This window comes from Lagenorhynchus albirostris, chromosome 19 (genome assembly GCF_949774975.1).
Source record: "Lagenorhynchus albirostris chromosome 19, mLagAlb1.1, whole genome shotgun sequence".
Lineage (NCBI taxonomy): Eukaryota > Metazoa > Chordata > Mammalia > Artiodactyla > Delphinidae > Lagenorhynchus > Lagenorhynchus albirostris.
This window is the reverse complement of record NC_083113.1, coordinates 58,872,703-58,887,778: the sequence shown is the minus strand read 5'-3', so window position 1 is coordinate 58,887,778 and position 15,076 is coordinate 58,872,703. Positions and strand designations below refer to the sequence as shown.

At 63.1% G+C, this 15,076-nt stretch overlaps 1 protein-coding gene across 3 annotated transcripts in view; it reads left to right on the top strand.

The window, feature by feature from the left end:
• The window catches only part of SLC7A5 (solute carrier family 7 member 5), a 32,941-nt gene extending 18,228 nt beyond the window's left edge, over positions 1–14,713 (top strand). The window contains exons 3-10 of one of the 3 annotated variants that reach the window (XM_060130421.1): positions 5,901–6,006; positions 6,465–6,509; positions 6,900–7,023; positions 7,477–7,580; positions 7,991–8,087; positions 8,751–8,838; positions 10,409–10,586; positions 11,657–14,713. In XM_060130421.1, the coding sequence (XP_059986404.1) occupies positions 5,901–6,006; positions 6,465–6,509; positions 6,900–7,023; positions 7,477–7,580; positions 7,991–8,087; positions 8,751–8,838; positions 10,409–10,586; positions 11,657–11,726 (812 nt within the window). In that variant the 3' untranslated portion in view covers positions 11,727–14,713. Of the gene's footprint in view, positions 1–5,900; positions 6,007–6,464; positions 6,510–6,899; positions 7,024–7,476; positions 7,581–7,990; positions 8,088–8,688; positions 8,839–10,408; positions 10,587–11,656 lie in introns of all 3 variants that reach the window. The other 2 variants (XM_060130420.1, XM_060130422.1) reach the window with 2 other exon arrangements.
• The last annotated feature ends 363 nt before the right edge of the window (positions 14,714–15,076 follow it).

The following is a 15,076-nucleotide window of genomic DNA, read 5'->3' as shown; positions in this document are numbered from 1 at the left end:
CCTTGCTCACCCGTGCCCTGGGTGGTCAGCTGCTCGGACGGGGCCGCAGCAGGACGGGGGCGGCAGCCACACAGCCCTGTGCTGGGCACACTTTGTGCCCAGGGGTCTCTGCAGCCTGTGCAGTGCAGAGAGGGTCCTTTGAGGCTTGAAGCTGATCTTGAGGCCCCGGGGCAGCTCCTCCAGGAGTTTAAAACACGGACGACACCGGAGATAGACGCTGGCCACGGTGAATGGGCACCGTCACCACCACCCCCGAGGCAGAGCGGAGAATAGGCACCAGACACTGTGCGCTCAGCCCGGGGTGTGGAGATGGGAAAGAGGGACCCGCGGCAAGCCAGCTGTGGGATGCAGCCTCCCAAGGGTGCCTGGTCTCTGGGTGGAGCAGGAGACCCGCTAAGGGCAGGGGTCCTACAGAGCTGACTCTCAGATGGGGCTCAGTCCCACGGCCAAGCACCTGCTCGCTTGGCCCGTGATGGTGAGGTGGGATCCAAGGCCACGGCTGTGGCATGTCCTGACCATGCCTGTGAAGGCACAGTGGAAACAGGGAGTGTTGTGGGGCAGCCGCAGCACAGGACACAGACCAGGGCCTTAAAACGACAGCAGTTACCCCCTCACAGTCTTGGGGCTGGCAGTCCAAAACCAGGCCGCGCTCCCTCTGGAACCTGGAGGGAGGAGCGTCCTTGCCTCTTCCAGCTCCAGTGGTTCCCGGGCTCGTGGCTGCATCACTCTGCCTCTGTCCTCACGTGGCCCCCGTGTTTCTGTGTCTTACAAGGACGCTCTCGGGGAATTAGGGCCCACCCTCGTCCGCGGTCTCAACCTTGAGATCCTTGCGTTGATTACATCTGCAAAGATCCTTTTCGAGCAGGTCACCTTCTGAGGTTCCAGGGGGACATGAACTTTGGGGGTACCCTGTGCAGTGCGCTCCACCACATACACAACCATTATGTGGAACCCCAGAGGGTTCAGGAGGGACCAGGTGGAAGGTTCCTGCACAGTGGACACCCGCCCACCCTGGTTCGGGGAATGACGTTCTCACAGTCAGCGTCAGCGTCCTAGGAGGAGTGCCCGTGGGCAGAGGCAGGAGGGAGAGCACTGGGCAGGGCGCGACCTGGTCACCCTGAGGCTCTGGCATTTTTCCAGCTTGCCCCCAGCTGCCATCTCCAGGCTGGGCATGGAGAGACTGTGGGTTCCCATGCCCGGGCCCAGGCCAAGCCTTGGTGAGTGTGGCGTAAGCCCGGCAGGACCTTGGGGGGACGCAGACGCCAGGAGGAGCCCTTGTCCCCTGATTCAGAGGGGCTGGTACACCCCCCGGGGCTCCTGGTCCCGTCCCCACGCGCACAGCTCCTGAGAGTGGGGTGCCCTGCGCCCCCGGGTCGAGGGTTGCCATGGCTCTGCCTGCATGACGCAGGGGGCTGGGCTGCTTTCCCTGAAATCGGCTCCCGGGGCCTTGTGAACATCCGCACCCCAGCCACCCTGGTTCCCGAGGCTGCCAGGGAAGCCAGGATGCGGCTCTGCGCTAGCTTCCACCTTCCCGCGGCCCTCCGAGATGGGCAGACCCTATGAAGCGGCCTCGGGGCCTGCCCGCACCGCGGGTGAGCCTGGGGGCGGGACCCACCCCAGGTGGCATCACCTTCTGAGTGAGCAAGTTAGAGGCGGCTTTGAGGCCTGCCGGGAAGCCCCAGAGACGGGGTGGCCCAGGGGACCCACACCCCCAGCCCCTGCGGGAGGGCCTGCGCTCCCTCATCTGTCCATCGTGATGACTTTTCTGCCTGCCTGCCTTCTGCGGGCCCCATGAGGACAGAGCTGGAGTGGGGAGCTCGGCGGTCATGGGCGGGGGTAGGGTGTTAACGAGGTCATCCATCCCGTGTCTGGCTGGCATGTGGACCTCTGTGTTTTTAACAAGGATGGCATTCCGGTTTGGGGTCCGGGGCGGGGGACGGCCGAGCACATGAGCCGTGCACCTGCCAGCACCGTCTATAGCGGGATCCCGCCCGGCACTGTCTGCTGTGTTGGCCGTCTCGTCTGCCGGGTATTCACATCACCCAGACTCCACCCACTGGATGACGCCCCCAGCCGTGACAATCCCAAGTGTCTCCCATCACCGTGTCCCCTGGTTGCTGGGGCCGGGGGTGGCTGAGACCACCGTGCGGGGTCTGGGATCTGCCCTGATCTGCCCTCCCAGGGGGTTTTCTTGTGTGTCCCCTGCGGTGGCCGCCAGGCACCGAGTGGCTGCGGACACACATCATTCCGTGGGGTGTGGCTGCCTCCCTTGCTTCTTCTACTGCTCTGGAGACTACCAGGCAGGTGCCGCGCACGCCCCCCAGCTCTCCAGACCTCTGCAAGCCCCCCTGCTGTGAGGGCTCCAGCCCCAACAGGATGCCCGGGCGGCACGGGCAGGCGGAGCCACTGTCCCCGGGCGGGCGCCCCCGAGCCGTGCCTGTCCCGGGGGTCCCGGGGCCAAGTGCCTTGCAGAGCCAGCAGGCCCGGCGCCCATTCCAAGGCGCCCGTGGAGAGGAGGGCAGAGCTCGGCCAGCGTTTGGTCGGGTGCCCAGCCCGGCTGCGGGTCTGATCCAGGCGGCCCTCCAGCTCAGACGGAGGCTGGACAGACCCAGGAATTCTGCTGAGGGGGCCCACGTGTGCACCCAATCGGGCGCTGGCTGTCGGCAGGAGGGAGGTGACAGGGAGGGGGCAGCACAGAGGGACTTGCAGTGGCAGATGGGAGCCCAAAGCAGCCACATTCCGGGCGGAGCTCCCCCTCAACCCCCTGCCCCCTGCACCACCGTGCCAGGAGAGAAGCAGGGGGTGTGCTGGCCTCTGTGCACCTGGATGCCCACTTTCCTCCAGGGCATTCGGGTGCTTTGTAGACAGGGAATGAGGCCCCGGATAACCAAGAGAGCTCCCAGCAGGACGGCCCGGCCACACCTGTCCTACCAGTGGAGGCCCCCAGTGGAGCCCGTGAGAGTCTTCAGTCTGCGTTTGGGCCAGAGCAGCTAGTATTTTCTTGGGGTTTCAGAGGCTGCAAAGTCGCTCTAAATCCAGGAAATAACCGTTCTGCAGCAGGAATTCCATCCACCGTCTCAGGGCGATGACGCGTTTACGTCAGGACTCCAAGCCGTTAGCGCAGCGCCCCTTGATGAAAACAGAGGCTTCCCGGGCCTCGGGGCTGAAGACGGTGGTTCTGTAACCCCAGCCTGTATTTCAAGCCTTGAATTTATTCTCAGCAAGAGCACAGGCCGTCCTCCTGCATAGCCGTGTCTCTAGCCCACACGTGCACGTGCGTGTATCCGTGGTGCGTGCACATGCACACACGTGTGTACAGTGTCACTAATTCAGATCGTGCTCGAGGTGGGAGCCAGGGTTTTTTAAATAAATTTATTTATTTATTCATCTTTGGCTGCATTGGGTCCTAGTTTTTGCACGCGGGCTTTCTTTTAGCTGTGGCAAGCGGGGGGCTACTCTTTGTTGAGGTGCACAGGTTTCTCATCGCGGTGGCTTCTCTTGTTGTGGAGCACGGGCTCTAGGCGTGCAGGCTTCAGTAGTTGTGGTGCACGGGCTTAGTTGCTCCGCGGCTTCTGGGATCTTCCCGAACCAGGGCTCGAACCCGTGTCCCCTGCACTGGCAGGCGGATTCTTAACCACTGCACCACCAGGGAAGTCCTGGGAGCCAGTTTTAATGGCTGCACCAAGATCTATCTTCCAGCATGTGCGAAAAGCAGTTCCCCTTGAAGCACAAGCAGGAGATTGAAGTATGTCCTGATGGGGAAATGGTGCAGATTGAGGAGAAAATCTCAAGTGCCTTACTTGTAAGGAGCCCTTGCTGTGAAAGGCCTTCAATGTTCCAGAAGTAGTTGCGAGACCCTGAGCGGCAGCAGCAGCACCCTGTAGGGGTGCAGGGTCTTCCCGAGACCTGGGGTCACGGGAGCAGCTGCAGCGTCTGGGAGCGGCTGCCTGCTCAGGAAGCCAGACGCAGGTCCGTGGGCAGGTGGCCTGAGCCTCAGCTTCCCCAACTTGTGGGACAGATGCCCCTCCCCCTCCTCACAGATGTAAAGGAAGGCACATTCCAGAACATGCCATGGGGAGCAGCCAGGCCCTGGGTGCCGTGCTGGGGTGCCCTGTCCTGAGCCGGCTCTGTGCACTGCCCCCGCCCACCAGCCTGCTGACCCCCCTGTGACCAGGCGGTCTCAGGACCCGGGCCTGCAACACAGGTCACGTGTGGGTGGCGGGCTGGGTGAGCTGCCAGGCTCCCTGGAGCCTTTCCTCGTCACGAGACCGCGGCCTCATCTGGGGAGCGGAAGGAACCTCCTGCGTCCTGAGTCCTTCTCCCAGCTCACGCCTAAGCACACCTGCCGGGCAGAGTCCAGGCATCCAGGGCATCTGGACCCAGAAGGGAAGTTGGGGTCCCTCCCCTCCCCCAGCGGCGTTTGCCAGAGGAAATGAGTGCTGCCTTGAAGTGCAGGCTTCGACTGGGTAGGATGACGGCGTTTTATGGGAGCCTCCCTGCCACGGGTCCGCTTTTCAACCTCCTCATACCGTCACCGTGTTGTGTTCCTGGGGTGACCAAGGCCATCGCCCTTGTGGAAGGCATGGCGTCCTCCATCCCCCCGTCCCCCCGTCCCCCGAGGGACCTGCAGATCCTCCAGCCACGGGCGGCAGTGACCCATGTAGCAGCCCCAGGGTCACGTCTCAGCCTGGTCCCTCGGGTCCTGGACCATGTGCTTCTCAGCAGCACGGGGCACAGACCCTCATATCCAGAGCCATGGGGCCTGTGTCACGGCCGCACCCAGAGCCGGGGAGCCAGGAACGAAAACCCCATGGAGTCCGGCCGAGCCCCTGCCCGTGTCTGTCGGCACCTGGCTGGCAGGCTGGTCCCTCCTTATGGAGCGAGTCTTTCTGGGCCTGGGTGTTATGGGGCCATTTCACAGATGGTGTAACAGCCTCAGAAAGGGCCAGACACTGTCCTAGTAGCCAGGGACCCTTCTAAGGCCCCCACGTTTCACGTCTACCATACTGGGTTGAGTGGTGGCCCCCAAAACATGTCCAACGGAATCGGTGGATGTGGCCTTATTCAGGAAAAGGGTCTCTATAGGTGTAATTAAGGAAAGGATGGAGCTGAGATCGTCCTGGGTTAGGGGGGCCCTAAGTCCAATGACAGGTGTCCTTTTGGGTCACCAGAGGAGCCACAGCAGAGGTGCCAGTGAAGGCGGGGCAGAGGTTGGAGCGATACGGCCACAAGCCCAGGACGCCTGGGGCCATTCAGGGTGGAAATGGTCAGCAGAGAAGCCGACCCCCTGTGTCCAAGAGCCCAGTACGTCCATCTGCGTTAGGGAACAGAGCTGAGCCCACCGCCCCTCACCAGCTGCAGCCCCTCGGGTACAGCCACGTCCCAGGGCGGGTCCAGGTCGTCTTCGGGAGCTCGTGTGCCCAGACGAGAAGCCTGGCTTACGCTTAGCAGCTCTGGGCTCCCAACACTGAGGGGGAGAGTGGAGACGCAGCCCAGGTGCCCTGACTGGGCCGCATCTTGAGATCTGCAGGGAGCGTCCTCTGAGGCGCCCAGCGCCCTGCAGCCCAGGCAAGGCAGACCCACCCCGGTGCCCGCCCGTCCCAGGCATCCTGTCCCACAGGCACAGATGGGCGCTGGGTGTCCGCCTGGCCGGGGGTCTGCAGAGCTGCCCTCCCCATCTCGAGTGGGCGGGGACAGGGGCCTCAGACCTAGCAGAACCGCGCTCACCCTGCCTGCCTGCCCCAGCCCCTGGGAGTCTGGGGGCTCACAGGTGCATTTAATCTGTTGCATTTTTGTCCATTACTGTATTTTGATCCAGGAACATTTCGGAACTTGTGGCTTGGCCTCCGTGCCACGATTTCTAACCCAGAATCCCTATCTGTCTGTTTGGCCCCTGCCAGGTAACATGTCCAATCTGGACCCCAAGTCCTCGTTTGAAGGCACCAAAGTGGACGTGGGGAACATCGTGCTGGCGCTGTACAGCGGCCTCTTTGCCTACGGGGGATGGTAGGTTCTGGAACATCCGGGCCCTGGGGCACACATGCCAGACCCCAGAGTGTCCAGAAATCCACACCTCTCGGCCATCCACGGGCAGTTCTACGGGGCAGGGGCAGGAAACCCCATGCTTCCCGAGGAAGCACAGAGGGGCCCTCATAGCAGTGCTGTTCTCGGCTCGTGTCCTGCCCCCGAGAACGGGGCCCCGAGATAAACCTCTGCCGACACCTCAGGGACGGTGCTGCTTCCCAGGGGGGATGGCGCTGGGAGGGGCAGGACCATCGCCATCTCAGGAGGCGCCCGCATGGCCCCAGCTGCTCACCAGGAGGGAGGGAGCGTCCCTGGGGGTGTGGGCGTCCCCTCTCCACCAGCCCAGGGCAGCCAGGTCGGACTCCCCGTGGAACCTGCATTCTTTCTTCCCGATGGCTGAGGGAGGAACGTATAATAAAAGTCTGCTCTCTAAATTCTAGGAATTACTTGAATTTTGTCACAGAGGAGATGATTAACCCCTACAGGTATGTATGCGAACAGAGACGCGTGTTTTTATCATTTTCACCTGAGAGAAGGAAGAAGCCTGGTTCTGTCCAAGAGCCCATCCTTGGGCTCAGCCCAGCCCCCGACAAAAGCAGTGCATGGCCTCTCGGGAGAGCCCCTGGGGTCAGGATCATGGGGGCCGTGTGATCTAGAAGAAGGTTTGTCCTCAGAATGGGCAGGAAGCCCATTTCACAGATGGGGGCGTGGAGGCCGGCAGGGTTGAGTCGCTGGCCCAGGTTTGCACAGCTGCCCTGCCCCAAGCGCCACCTTCCAGCCACTTGCTGGTCACGTGCCGCTTCCCCTGCAGCGAGGGACGGGCCCGGCCCTGTCGTGGGCTTCATTTTGGTGATGTACCCGCCCGGTCCTTGCAGAAACCTGCCCCTGGCCATCATCATCTCCCTCCCCATCGTCACCCTGGTGTACGTGCTGACGAACCTGGCCTACTTCACCACGCTGTCCCCTGAGCAGATGCTCACGTCGGAGGCTGTGGCCGTGGTAAGATGCCACCTGCCGCTAAGAGCCGGCCGCGGCCCTCCGAGCCCACGATGAGAAGCAGGCCGGGCCCCTCGTCTGCGAAGTGTGCTCCTACTCAGAGGGGTTGAGCTGGTGCTTTACCAAGCCTGCCAGCAGGTGCAGGGCGCTGGCTGTACGTGGGGACCCCAGGGAGCTTCAGCAGCACTGGTGCCCAGACCACCCTGGACAGTTTTAAGTTGGCACGTCTGTGGTGGTTCCAGTGATGGTCGCTCTTAGAGCCGAGGGGCTGAGTCCATTACGGACCTCCAGCCCCACCTCAGAGGCCTGTCCCACCTTCCGAATAAATACTGAGCCCCCGGGGAGGGGATTGTGTGTGGGCCAGCCCGGGGGTGGGGGGCGGTGAGGAGCCTGCAGATGGCCAGGTGGGGCAGTCGGGGCGTCGCGGGGCAGGGCTCACGCTCAGCGTCCGTCTAGGACTTTGGGAACTACCACCTGGGCGTCATGTCCTGGATCATCCCCGTCTTCGTGGGTCTGTCCTGCTTTGGCTCCGTCAACGGGTCCCTCTTCACGTCTTCCAGGTGAGCCCCGCCAGGGCCGCCGCCCTCGGTCACGCAGGCTCTGGCGGCAGAGCGGTGGAGCGAGCGGGGCTGCGCTTGGGGGCTGCTACGTGTGGCTTTCTCGCGTGCTCTCGGAGAGCTCTATTTTTTGTTACTTTGAGTAATAACATAGCTGTCAAAACATTCAAGTGACACAGAAATAACGCACGTTCCTGCCCAGACGTGACACAACTGCTGTGTCCGTCCAGGCTCTCTCGTGGGTTCACGTGAACCCTGCGGGGGGCTGGAGGTGACAGGGCCCCTTGCCAGCTGGCTCCGTGGGGGACACCAAGGCCCACGGCAGGGAGCCCGGTCCTCAGCACAGGCCCCCTCCGCTCCCCACCTGCCTGGGTCCCTCGGCCGAGGCCGACCGCTTTCCCCTCTGTCCTCAGGCTGTTCTTCGTGGGAGCCAGGGAGGGCCACCTGCCCTCCGTCCTCTCCATGATCCACCCGCAGCTGCTGACGCCCGTGCCTTCGCTCGTGTTCACGGTGAGTCCCCGCCCTCCATGGGGCGGGGGTCACTGGCGGGGCGAGGTGGAGGGTGGGCGTGTCCCTCGGGGATTGTTGGGGGCTCTGCAGAGGGAGTCTAGGGAGTGGCCACGCCGTCCCGGCTCCGCCTAGTGTCACCGGGCTGCGGGCCGGAGGCCAAGGTGGAGGTGAGACGGGCTGTAGCGCGAAGTGTGTCTCCACGTCGTGCTCTTCGCCACACGCTCCCCCGAACTCCACAGGGCGCTGGATGGGTTTTTGTTTCTCATTCCAAAATTAATACATGGTGGTTATTAAAAAAAAGAGAGAGAGAAACAAGAAGCAGAAACAACCTGGAGGCGTGTGAAGGCAAAACCCCCCCCCAGGGCAGCGCGTGGCCTGTGGCCCCTCCTTGAAATCCAGGCGCCTCGGCCCCTTCCCCATCAGCGCTTGAAATCCAGGCGCCTCGGCCCCTTCCCCGTCAGCGCTTTCCTCTGCCGTGAGGGCCTGCGTGTCCCACAGACCACATCTTCCTTTAAGACGGGAGTGGGTGCGTGCGGTCAGCCCGCCCGCCAGGTGTGTCCCGGCGGCGGCGGCGGCTCACGGCCCATCCCCGTGCTTGCAGTGCGTCATGACCCTGCTGTACGCCTTCTCCAAAGACATCTTCTCCGTCATCAACTTCTTCAGCTTCTTCAACTGGCTCTGTGTGGCCCTGGCCATCATCGGGATGATCTGGCTCCGCTACCAGAAGCCAGATCTGGAGCGGCCCATCAAGGTGAGGGTCCGCGCGGTCCCCACGGGTGCCCGGGCAGCCAGCGTCGCTCTGCGGGCCTCCGTCCCCTCTGCACGCCGGAGCTCAGGGCACCCTTCTCCAAGGGCCCTGGTGAGAAGCCTTGAGTTCTACTGATGACTGTTTGATTCTAGGTGCTGGGGTTCGTCAAAGGACACGATAGTCACCCCCCACCCCCAGCACCTAATCCTCCCAGAGCTTATCTTCTAGCGAAAGGAGAGGAGCAGGAGTAAGCAGCTTGCGGCCCCGGGCGGCCGGGGTGGCCGTGAGCAGACTGCACGTGGGCGGAGGGGACGGCCCCACCTTGTCTGGGGAGGGGCGCGTCCTCTGACTTTGCCCCTGAGTGAATGGAGGCTTTTCGGGACCAGGCTGCCCACCATGCCCCCAGCCTGAGGTCGGCTCTCTGTGTCCTCATAAACTCAGTACTGGGCACAGCTGCCCAAGGGCGACCTTGTTTCTCCAAAAAGGGGGTCACACCCCTGCTGGGGCGGCCTGGTGAGCACGTCAGCTATGCCCCCGGCAGTCATGGCGGAGTGAGAGGGCAGAGCCCGTGGCGTGGCGGCTGCCGACCGGCAGCTCCTGCCCTTCATCCCGTCCTGGTGGCGTGTGGCCAGCAGCTGGCGCCTGTCCAAGGGCCCCTTGCCCACCGGGCAGTCCTGCAATGCCAGCCAGGACCAGATTTCCTGTCTTGGACAGGTTCCGCCAGGGGACCCGGCGACCTCAGTGCCCTGGACCACCTTGCTCCCTGCTTGTGGGGAGCAGGCCTGTCCTTGTGGAGCTGGGGGTGGAGCAGGCATGAGGGCCGACCTGATGGGACCCTCGCTCACCCCAGCATCTCTTGCCAAGGTGTAGACAGAGGGCGGGTTCCGGGTGTGGACAGGCCGCCTGGCAGGAGGCACGGTGGGTGCAGACAGGGGACAAGTGTCCCTGGGGCTCTGGCTGTGCTGTGGGTGCCTCTTCCGGGCCCTGTGTGGGCGGGGCTGTCTGCCAGGCAGCCACGCAGCCTGTGGTCCAGTCCATCCGCAAGGACTCTCTGAGAAGGTGGGCGCCCCTTGCCTATTAGCGGGTGGCCACGGCCTTCCCAGAGGCATTGCCCCAACACCATGGGACAGTGGTGAGGGGCGGGGCCGGGGTCCCGCCCTGCGATGTGGGAACCAGGGGGGCCCACCTTCCCCCACCTGGGAAGCCTGGTTGGTCCAGCTCACCCGCCAGCACCAGCTGGGCTTTGGGTAGTTACTGCCCAGCGCTGGGTGCTGAGGTGGGTACACGGAGAACAAGGTTCTCAAGAGGCCAGCACGACCCAGGGGAACCTCAGGCCCTAGTAAACCCTGGAGACGCTGCGCGGCGAGTGTGGCAGCCCGGGAGGTCGGGCCCTTTTGGATCCGGAAGGATCAGCTGGGCGCGGGGCTGTCCGGGGGGATCCACGGGAGGGGCTGGGTGGGCCCAAGGGCGAGGCCGGCTGTGGCGGGGGCACAGGGAGGGCGCCGTGCTCCCAGGGCTGGGCAGGACGGGCGGGGAGGCCCCGCTCCCCGTGTCAGCTGCGTCCCCTCCCCAGGTCCACCTGGCTCTCCCGGCGTCGTTCACCCTGGCCTGCTTGTTCCTGATCGCCGTCTCCTTCTGGAAGACGCCCGTGGAGTGCGGCATCGGCTTCGCCATCACCCTCAGCGGCCTGCCCGTCTACCTGCTCGGGGTCTGGTGGAGAAACAAGCCCAAGTGGCTGCTGCAGAGCATCTGTGGGTACCTCCCCCGGCCGCGCCTCCTCCACCCGCCCTGGGGTCCGCCCCGCCCACCTGGCCGGGAGCGGCGCGGCAGGCAGTGCCCACGGCCGGGGGTCCGCGGGGGGTCGGGTCGGGACGCGTGAGGCCCTGGCCCAGCAGACCGAGCTGGGCGTGTCTGGTGGCGACCTGGCCTACGTGCTTCCGGGTAAGGCGCTCAGCTGCGCACCAGCTAATCTCAGAACAAGGGATTCCAGAAAACCAGGCCGCTCTTGCCAAGTAACGAAATCCCCGTCTGCCGCCAGCTTAAACCCAGCCGGCTGAGGAGGAGAAAACAGGGTCTGCACTGTGGCCACAGGGCTCTTTTACAAGCCTGGTTCAGGACCCTGTGCCGAGACCTCTGTTAGTGTGACCGGCTCCTGCGTGGGCTTCAAAATCCCAGGGTAGCCGTCCCAGAATTCTCATGGGCACCTGCCCGGGGCCCAGGACGCTGCCCATCATGTTGCTGGAGCTTTGCCTTCAGCCCGGACTGTAGTCCCTGTTGAAGAGCTGTCAGAACACACCAAGGGCCTAGAGCAGGGCCCCTCCGTTCTGAAATCTCTCCCGAGTGATGCTCGTGGAGGCTCTGTGGGTGATGGGTTCACCTGGGCGCCAGCACACCCGCCTGTTCCAGCCCCTCTGAGGACCGCGGTGGGCGTGCTGGCTGCCGGTCCTGGAGGTCTGCCAGGCGGTGGCCCAGGTGTGGTGTCACAGGCCTCCAGCAGGGGCGCCACCATCTAGTTACGTCTCTCGATGGTCCTGGGGTCTGAACCGGGATGAGGGGTGGAGCCGGCACCTGCCTGTTGCCGGGATCCTTGGCCACACCTCCCTGAGTAACGTAACCCTCAGGAGGCCTGCAGGCCCGATGTGCGCATGTGCGCGCACACACGCAAATTGGGAGGTTCCACATAAATTTCTGGCTTTCTGGCTTCTCCTACAACCTCAGGACGCATCAGGACGGGGCGGGGTGAGCCCACATCCCTCGCTGCCCTGACCCCCCAGGCCCGGGACCAGAGGATCCCCAAGTAACTCCGCTCTTCTCCTGGCAGTTTCCACGACGGTCCTTTGCCAGAAGCTCATGCATGTGGTTCCCCAGGAGACGTAAGCGACAAGATCTGAGAAGCTGCCGGAAAGAAAACGCAGAGATTGTTTTAAACCACCCACCCCTTAGAAAGCGACTCCGGTTCCATCATCCAGGCAGCTCAGCTGGGGGCCCCCACCGTCCCTCCCCCGGGGTGGCGGCCGGGCCACTGTGAACCCTGGTACGAATTTAGTCCCAGAAGACGGATGTCCGTGGATACCTCTCGAGCGTGGAGGCGGGAATGTTGGACCGAGGAGGCCGCGGGGCTTCCTGCCGAATCAGGCCTTCTCCCTTCTCACCTTTGTGTATTTGTACTTTTTTTTTAACTTTATTTTATTTTTTTCGGCCGCACCGTGCGGCACGTAGGATCTTAGTTTCCCGAGCAGGGATCGAACCTGTGCCCCCTCCATTGGGAGCACCGAGTCTTAACCACTGGACCGCCAGGGAAGTCCCTTTATTATTTTTGTTTTAACTTAACCTTAGGTCGCGTCGACGCCACCAAGATGATTATTTTTTAAAGAAACGTGTGTTGGCGGAGGAGGGGGGGCGTCTTTTCTCCCCTAATGCCACCCGTAGCACAATGTGCCTCAGAGGGACCAGATCCTGTCGCCAGGTTCCGGCACGTCTCGAGAACGGAGGGGTTCTGAGAACCCCCGGCAGTGTTCCGGGCTCGGCCTCACCCTCTGGACGGGGGCCTGGACACACGCGCTTGGGCTTTGCCATTTCTCTGTTACCGTAGATGTAGTGACTTGCGTGAAACTAACCCACGTGCTCGTGTCTCGTTGCCTTAAAGACCTGCGCTAGCTCCCTTCCCCCCCCCAGAAAAGAAAGAACATCTGAATGAAAGGCTTGTAGAAGGAAAGGCCTTGGGCTGATCGACAGTGGTGCCCTGGTGCCTGCCGCGGGCAGGGGGATCCGAGCGGAAGTCAGGGGCAGCTGGGAGACCCCGGACCTCCCACCGGGACGTGCAGATCGGGGCCAGCTTGGGGGCTAGACCCTGTCACTCAGGACACCTTTGGACTCCTGACTGTACAGTCTCTCCCTGGACACCAGCCTGAGCAAAGGCCAGAAGCTTCCAGCAGCTCCTATGCTGGGCAAGTGGGCAGTGCTGTTTCAGGTCAGTTCTGCATCGGTTTTGGAGCCAAGCTCTAGTCCTTTGAAAGCTTCACACTTGAAATCTGGAAGCAGACGCCGTGACCCCTCGTGGGCTTCTCCTCTGTGTTCCCGCAAGGCAGCTCTCCCGGGCCTCGAGGGCTGGACGGCAGCCCTGCCAGCTATCTGGGGCTGGCTCTCAGCTCCTGGCCAAGGCGCTGCTGTCCCCGCCCCTGTCACCTGTCCCAGGCTCGGGGAGCTCGAGTCCAGGCCTCGGCACTCTGACTGCACCTGCTCTGAAGGCCACCTGACTCAGGGGGTCTGGCTCCCGCTGAGACCAGCATGGAACACCCGCCCTCCCCTCCGGAGAGGCTGTGCTCGCAGGCTTTTGTGTTTGTGGTTCCCATAGCATTTTCCCCAGGGGAGGCAGCCGAGGCCCAGAAGCTCCTCTGGCCTGGCCACCGGCTGGCTTTCCTGTGCTGTCACTGTCCACAGAGTCAGCTTGGGGAGCAGCGTCACCAAAGGTCAGATCGGCTCCCTCCAGGCCCCTCTTAGGCGCTGGCGGCTCTGCCTTGGTCTCTGACCCCTGACCTTCCCACCAGGGGAAGGATGAGACTAGCCCTTGGGCATCGAGCCTCACTGCTCAGCTGTAGCCATTTCCCCGGGGCCATGTGAGCTCCGAGTGGCCAGTCCATCCACTGCCACCCACCTGGGCTCCGGGGCCCCGCATGGTCCGATGGGCCCAGAGAGACCTGACAAGCAGCTTGTTGCGGGGGGCCAGGCTGGGCATTGAGGCTGAAACAGAGGTGGCCACGTGTCCACCCCTCCCTCTTCGTGCTGGTCAGGAGACCCCTGCCCACCTGTAGCTCCTGACGTGTGAGGAGGACCGACATCCACGGAGGTCTCCTCACCAACTCAGTTGTCCTGGGGCTGTAAGCCACGCATCTAGGGGCTCAGCTCAACGTCTGAAGGCAGAATGTCATCCAGGCGGTCAGAGACCTGGTTTTAGACTTTCTGTATTGGGGCCTCAGTTTTCTCACCTGTAAATGGGGCCCGCAGCTGCTGTACTACCTGCCTGGTGGGATTGCGCCCCTTCAGGAGGAGACTGGCCATCGTAGCCACCGCAGCCCCTCGCACAGGGGGCGGGCAGGGTGCTGCCTGGGGTGCACTGCCCACTGCCTTTCCGCGGGGGTCCAGCAACCGCTGAGCAGATTTTGGCCTCTTTGCCTCCAGGGTGTCGGGGCAACACTTAGGACGCATCGTGGTCACACCACTGGCTCTGGATGTGACCTGGCAGAGTGCAGGGAGCCAGGTGTCCCTGTCCAGACTGCAGTGGCCTTCCCACCACGTGCATCTTGGGGAAGTGGGGTGGCGCCAGCCCTGCAGGAGTGACGGGGCCCCTTTGCGCACTGAAAGGTCAGAGGTCGTTCTGAAGCGTGGCTCTCCACAGCATGTGGGAAGGCAGGTTGTGGGCCCAGGCTGTGATTCTTGGGGCTGTGGGGTCCCGTGCAGCCCAGGGCCCCCGCCCGCCCCTTAGAAGGCAGGCGTGTCTGTTCTGGGGCAGAGACTCCACTCCCGACCACACTACTGACAAGTGTCCTGAGCGTTCACCTTCGTGGGTCACTTTTTTTTTAAGCCACGTTTTGGCGTAGCAGGCGTGCAGCCGTTCTGCTTTGTTTCGTCCTCACGTCTCACTAGTGTGAGGGATGCTGTTGGCACCGTGTTTATTCATCGCGGGAGTGGCGCACAGCCCAGCTGCTCCACGGGTCCCAGCCACGCCAGCCGCCCACCACGATGTCGCGCGGTGACGTGTGTGACTTCACGCCTCTCTCTCCTGCCAACCGCTACCCTGTTACATGCTTGGCTGGTTCGGGATGGGCAGTTCTGTGTTTTGTGGGGGGTTGTTTGTTTCTAAAGAAGAATTATAAGCACTGCTGATGGTTTTCTGTCTTGTGTTCAGTGCCAGGTTCTGGCTGTAGGGAGGTTCCTGGAGGTGCCTCCCCGGGGTGGGGGTGGGGGTGGGGGTGATCATACGCCTCCTTGCCCAGTTCGTTCATTCATTCATTCATTTGCCAACAGCCTCCTCGAGGCCACAGGTGGGTGCTCAGGGCTAGGGAGGAGGCGAGGGGATGAGGGGGGGGAGTTTGGGTCCAGCTCTCAGGAGGGACCTTGAAGTTGGGGCCGAGGAGCACAGGCCTGGCCTTGGGGCGACGGCCAGGCCAGGACCAGCGCCGGGTCGGGGGGAAGGGACAGGCTTCCACAGCAGCCCTGAGGGTAGTCATCACAGCCTCGGGGC